Here is a 6,153-nt window from a genome sequence, read left to right on the forward strand (position 1 = left end):
AACGGGTGAAGGATGAGCAAGGTCATTAAAAGGGTCAAATGCACACAAGGGACCCCAACAACCACTCAAATTAATCACATGCAAGTCTAACCCAATTGTTTTGCATATAAACCCAGGGAAATTCCACGATGCCATAATATATTTCAATATGAATTCGATCAGTCATTATATGTCACTCTATGACCGATCGAAGGCACGATCTATACGAATTTCATCTATTAACCAGACCATACGATCTATAAAATAGAATTTCTCTTGTAAAATCCCTAAATTTGTACCATCATACCATTCGATCCATAAAGGCACAGAAAGCATGGAACAGCAATTTTTCTCTATTAACCAGGAAGAATCAGTGAGCTTCTTCAAATAATGCATAACTTCATAGTCTTAACAACTCAATATGATCAGAATACCTCGTGGTGCAAATAAATCACAAACATGTTTCCTTCAAAAAATACACAAAATTCTTTAGTGTATTCTGCCTAATATTCTGAGCCTGCACCTTCTCCTTGGTACATTTAAAATCTACAGCTATCTTTCAAGACTCCTAAAAATTAAGTCCATGTAACAATCTATACCTCAAGAAGCTCGGCACGGTTCTCTGTTTTCATACTAAAATCAAGTCTTTACCGGCTTGAGAGTACAACAGTAGTTAATCTGCAAAGGTAAGATGTCCTAACAATTCATATTCTGCAAAAATAAAAGTGTGATGCTACATTAAAAGACCTTAATATTTTAGTAACTTGAATACCGAGAGGACATTGCAGTGTTTAGACTGTTTGCTATGTAACTCATTCTGGTCCATGTCGGCAAAGACATGGATAGTGTGATATTCACTCCTTTTTTTTTTTACAAAGAAAGCATATTTCATGGAGAGAAAAATCCTTTCCAATGGAAAAAAGAGGGTAGAAACTCACAAAAGAAAGGCTTCAAGAGCCACTGAAATATCTGAACTTGCATATTCCACGGCGATTTTGAGCAAAAGAATCACGAAGAGACTGTATCATGGTACACACAGCAGTTATCTTACCCAGTTCTTTGTCCTCTTCCTGTACAATTCATTTTCTTTAATTAAGTATTAAAATTAAATATCTCATGTGTGCTTTGCATATGCAGGAGAGAGAGAGAGGGGTAATACCACTTTGGTAATGCGTTCTTCAAAACTTGTAGAATTAGAATCAACAGGCATGAATATGTTTCTGTAAGCTGTTCTCAAACTTTTAATCTAGATCATTGACCAAAAATATACAATTTAATCATTTATGTGACAGAAAAAGGAAAGGGGGCGTAGAGATTAATTCAAAATATTAAGCAGGTAAAGATGTCGGTGAAAAATATTAGAAATATAAGGTTCATTATTCAGAAAAGCAGAATTCACCAAATCTATATCTTAAATGGTTAAGAATTTTGAATGTGTTTGGCAGTGTGGTAGTGGTTGCTTTTCAAATAATTTTCCGTGCCGCAATGCATGCTAATGATGTTTTTCATTTTTTAAAAATCATTTTTGACATCAGCACATCAAAACGATCCAAAACGTACAAACCATATTAAATTTTAGCAAAAAAAAAATATTTGAATTTTTTGAGAACACGGTTTGCACCACGTTCCCAAACAGTTTAAATGTGAAAAGATTTCAAATGAAAGCCTGACACATCCTCAAACAACAAGAGGCATGCATAAGTTTAATAAGAGATGAGAGCTCTCCTTAGTACCACAATTTATACTTCTTGGATGCCAATGGACCCATGAAGTATATATAAGCCAATTTGATTAACTTTTTTATATAATAGCATAAATATGGCATGGGAGCTAGGTGTCCAACCATACAATATTGGCCAACGCACTCACTCTATTCTTAGAGAATGAAATAGAAGGATTGAAGGAAATGAGAAGATTAATACTTTGCCCAATTATTAAACAATTTACACCATTGCAGAAGGTTGCAGGAAATGAGGTGAAATTTGTAGCAGCAAATCACAACATTAATAAATAAAAATTATCGACAACACTATGTTAGAAAGGTTCACAGGGAGTTTCAAGAATGAAAGGAGCCAGAAATTATATACTAAAGAATGAAAAAAAGAGAGAGAGAGAGTCAAGCTTTATTAGAGACAGATAAATTTGTAAAAGAAAACAATGGTATCTAGAACAACACCCCCCTCCCCCCAAAAAAATAATGATGATGATGATGATGATGATGATGATGATGATGAATGGATGAATGAATGAATGAATAAGTAAAAGCAACCAAAAAAATGAATGAATGAATGAATTGGTAGTCACATGATTGCACCTTGTTTAGATGGACGCAGAATCAGTCCTGCTATCAAAAGCATTCAGTGTAAGTTGGTAGCTGAAAAGTTAAGTGATCATTAATGAAATGGACAAGAAGTGCGTGGATGCTGGATGTAAATGGTGATTGGTATAAAAATGGGAGTGAAGTGAGGTGTTGGGAAACAAAAGATGCAAATAGATGCAACAGCTTTGGAACTGAAATTTCGTTGTTCACCCAAAAATGGCTGACAAAGTTGTTGAGACATAAGTTTTATGTGTTACCCACCAGGATGAAGGTGCATGTTTTGATGGTTTTAGACTCAATCATGCCATCAATAATTATTGGCAGAAGAGTGGAGAAGGATGGAGGTGATCAGATGATCACCAAAATTGTTACAGAGAAGTGCAGCAACCACGATAACAATTACACAAAAGAGAACTTCATATGTTACGCTATAAGTATACCATACAACTACCATAATTCAAATCAGACATTTGCCACAGCATCCATCTATGCAAAATATGAGTGTGTCAGAGCGTGTGTGCATGCACACACAAGTGCATATTGCTGTGTTTGGAGTTAGATTTGCAGTTAAGTAAACCACATCCAAGAATGCATTGGAATTTGTAAATCACACCAAAAATTTTGAAACTATTTTTTACATTAAAAGTAGGTTATCTGTAAGCTTAATTAAATCCATCAAAATGATAGTTCAATTAAATTCCAACCTCTGTGGCTGTGAATCCATTACGCCGAAGACCTTCCAAATTCAAACCGCGAAGCTCAGCTCTTTCTCCAACCACCATCGTGTACTTTGGGACATCTTGTGAAACCTTCAGGCATATGATACAAGTAAATAACGTCAAAATTCCGTGCTGGTTATAGACTACTAAACGCATGCTCAGGTCAGGTACTACATGAAGCTAGGACATGGTTATGCATCAAGGAAACCAGAATTTTAGCATTGTTTGGCTGTTTCAGACACTAATATGTATCAAGATCATTGATCAGACATTGGCTACATTTCCATGTTGGACAACCAACATCCATGTTCGGTTCCCTTTCACGCAAGAAGGCTTTACAAAATGATAATTAAAACCCAGATAAAAGGAAAAGATCATACCACAGATCCACCACCAACAAAAGAAAAGGAACCAATATGGCAAAATTGATGAACAACAATGGCTCCAGCAGTGTGAGTGTAATCCTACAAGTGCAGCACTTGAATCAAGCATGACATATAAGATATAACTATAAAGAATGGGGCTATCAACCCTGACCATAATATCTAAAGACAAGAACTTACTTCCACAACAACATGGCCTGCTAGAAGAGTATTGTTAGCAAAAATGTTATTGTTGCCAATATTGCAGTCATGAGCAATATGACAGGAGCCCATGATAAGATTGTTATCACCAATAACCTACATAGAAAATACTAGTCAAAATTTGATCAATTTAAACTTCACATAAGTATGACCATTTTGCATAAAATACTACTAGCATCATTGCCGAACCGTTTTATCACTTGATTTTGAAGATCGGTGAATTGAAGTATGTTCTCTAATCTCGTTATTGTCTCCAATGTGAAGAAAACATTCATCCCCTGGCTAAATCCATAAAAAAAAATAAAAAAAAAAAAGAAGAAGAATTAACTGTCTTGTTCAAAAAACAGCGAAAGCCCATTTAAAATTCAAATTTGAGCTTCTATATATGTGCAAGTATATCCATGGTAATCAACATTGAACAAAAATGATAACAGTTATGACAAATAAAAGTTGATGAAGATTGAACAGAAATATGGCAATATCTTCATGTTTATGTGCAATTTTGTCTGAATAAGACAGCAGTGCCGTAGCAGTCTAATCTAACTCAAAAGTTATCAAGATCAAACGCCAAATAAAAAGATAGGATATATAATACATAGATGCCAATATACAAAAGTTCATTATTACAAAATTGCTTTATCAATCCAAGTGATTGAGCTTCTTCTTCTTTTTTCCTTAAAAAGAAACAAGACACAATAATCATGACATAAAATTTCCATAACAATCAGCATTGACAGAGTTGTATGACAGCTTTTTGATCAGCAAGCAAAGGAGACAGAGAATAGCTAAAGGATAAGGTCATTCATAATAACATAAACATTGTAGTAAAGTTTTATCCAGCAACGAGTATTTCTACATAAAAAATAAGATCATAGTTTGTACATGTAATGTAATATACAGGCATATCCATAATCATAACTACTATGCAAAAGATAGATGTATACACAAAAAAAGTAGCCCCAAATAAAAAAAGTTGAAGATCACTAAATGTCTAAAAAAATGCTTCATAAATAATGAATATTGCTTCACAAATATAATTTTGGTGATAAATGAGATCAAAAAAATTGCAGGAAAATGAACCTTGTATTTCAAATCCTGGCATTTGACACCGATGACAGCATGATGACCGATAACATTATTGCATCCCAAAACTGTACGTCCAGGAAGATGATCACCAACCACAGCTCCACTGCCTAACACAAAATTTATTGCTTCTTTTTTTCAGAAAAAAAATAATATATATATCCACATAGTAACAGTATATCCACATAGTAACAGTAATTAATCAGTGATTGTTGAAGTGAACTGACGGCATCAAAAGACAGTGATCCCCAATCTCAGTATTTCCGAAAACATGGCTTCCAGGATATAATCGACATCCATTTCCAAGCTTTACTGAAGACCCGATTGTGCAAAATGGACCAACTGAAACACCCTACACAAATAACAATAATGAGAATAATAATAATAGCAGCAGCAGCAGCAGCAATGATAATAATTTGTTTGTAGAACTAAAATAAGAGCAAAAAAAAAAAAAAACAGTGGCAGAATTATCAGCATGCTTCACTGATGAGATTGTTTACGTGGCCAATGATAGCGTTAGGGTGGACGTCGGCGGAGGGGTGAATGAAGTTAGGGTTTGCGTCTGTGGTGGCTTTAATCTCGCTTGAACAATCAGAATCAGCATCTGCATCTGCTTCTACGATCACAAACCAAAAGGAATACAACTAAGTTGTTGCAAACAGTAGAGTAAGAGTATTTATTAATTAAATTGAAGAAAGAGAGAGGCATCACATGGGAGTGTTGTTGTGGAGAACAAGTGTGGGATAGAGGCTGAAGCACTACTGCTACTGCGAGGATAGCCAAAAAGTGGATTGCAGATTTTTATTTTTATTTTGGGTTTGAGTTTGAGGAGGATGGAATTTGTAGCTGCCGCCATCGATGACGATGATGAACTGGATACGTTCGGAGGGAAATTATGAGTGTAATTCTGCCACTCCTCAAGCTATAAATCAGTTCCTCAAGTTTTAGACAATGAATTAAATAGTCCCTTCATGTTTAAACCACATTTAATTTGCAGACTGGATGTACCTGATGGAAGTCGATCGAGTTCTCAGACCTGGTGTTTTCATAAATCAATTCCTGCCCAGTTTTTTTGTCTATTGATTATGAATTCAAATCAATGCCCTTTTCAAACACATAAATTGATTTCATCTTTAAATTGAATTCAATTTCAAAAATTCCAAACAGCTTTCTATATTAATTGAACTCACAAAAATATACCTGTATTTTATTAATTGTGGGAATTATTTGTTTTTTTGCATAATAATATCTAATACTAACAATATAAATGAATGATAATTAAAATTAAAAATAATATATTGTATTTTATCTTTAAATATAAATCAATTAATTTATTGAATTAATAATAAATTAAATTATTTTATGTTATTTTATTTAGAGTTATAATTTATATTTGGACCAACATATTAAAAAAAACCTAATAGGTCTCATACAAAAAAATTATTGGTCAAAAATTAAAATGAGATAA

The 6,153-nt window shown here is 33.8% G+C and overlaps 1 protein-coding gene across 7 annotated transcripts; it reads right to left on the reverse strand.

Moving 5' to 3' along the window:
* Nucleotides 1-358: 358 nt before the first annotated feature.
* Nucleotides 359-5,782, reverse strand: LOC133688454 (probable acyl-[acyl-carrier-protein]--UDP-N-acetylglucosamine O-acyltransferase, mitochondrial). Of its 7 annotated transcripts, none has more exons than XM_062107940.1 (11): nucleotides 5,397-5,779; nucleotides 5,186-5,295; nucleotides 4,913-5,037; nucleotides 4,683-4,791; nucleotides 3,792-3,884; nucleotides 3,582-3,698; nucleotides 3,399-3,482; nucleotides 3,004-3,108; nucleotides 1,139-1,225; nucleotides 918-1,049; nucleotides 359-690 (listed from the first exon to the last, which is right to left on the reverse strand). In XM_062107940.1, exons 1-10 carry the CDS (start codon nucleotides 5,539-5,541, stop codon nucleotides 930-932), a joined length of 1,095 nt encoding a protein of 364 aa, XP_061963924.1. In that variant the 5' UTR covers nucleotides 5,542-5,779; the 3' UTR covers nucleotides 359-690; nucleotides 918-929. The 7 variants fall into 7 exon arrangements, 6 of the variants coding, with proteins under 6 accessions (XP_061963924.1, XP_061963923.1, XP_061963928.1 ...); XM_062107939.1 differs by having other exon boundaries at nucleotides 359-657; nucleotides 5,397-5,778; XM_062107944.1 differs by having other exon boundaries at nucleotides 359-657; nucleotides 4,913-5,027; nucleotides 5,186-5,301; nucleotides 5,397-5,537.
* Nucleotides 5,783-6,153: the final 371 nt, after the last annotated feature.

The sequence above is a fragment of the Populus nigra genome, chromosome 3 (genome assembly GCF_951802175.1).
Source record: "Populus nigra chromosome 3, ddPopNigr1.1, whole genome shotgun sequence".
NCBI classification, from domain to species: Eukaryota; Viridiplantae; Streptophyta; class Magnoliopsida; order Malpighiales; family Salicaceae; genus Populus; species Populus nigra.

What these genes read in the sequence shown, in the direction of transcription:
- LOC133688454 (XM_062107940.1), bottom strand. Translation starts at nt 5,541, where the DNA reads ATGGCGGCAGCTACAAATTCCATCCTCCTCAAACTCAAACCCAAAATA. An exon ending in GCCAGGATTTGAAATACAAG is followed by an intron (nt 3,885 to 4,682) that starts GTTCATTTTCCT and finishes TTATGGATTTAG; the next exon opens with CCAGGGGATGAATGTTTTCT. An exon ending in TTGTTGGTGGTGGATCTGTG is followed by an intron (nt 3,109 to 3,398) that starts GTATGATCTTTT and finishes ATATGCCTGAAG; the next exon opens with GTTTCACAAGATGTCCCAAA.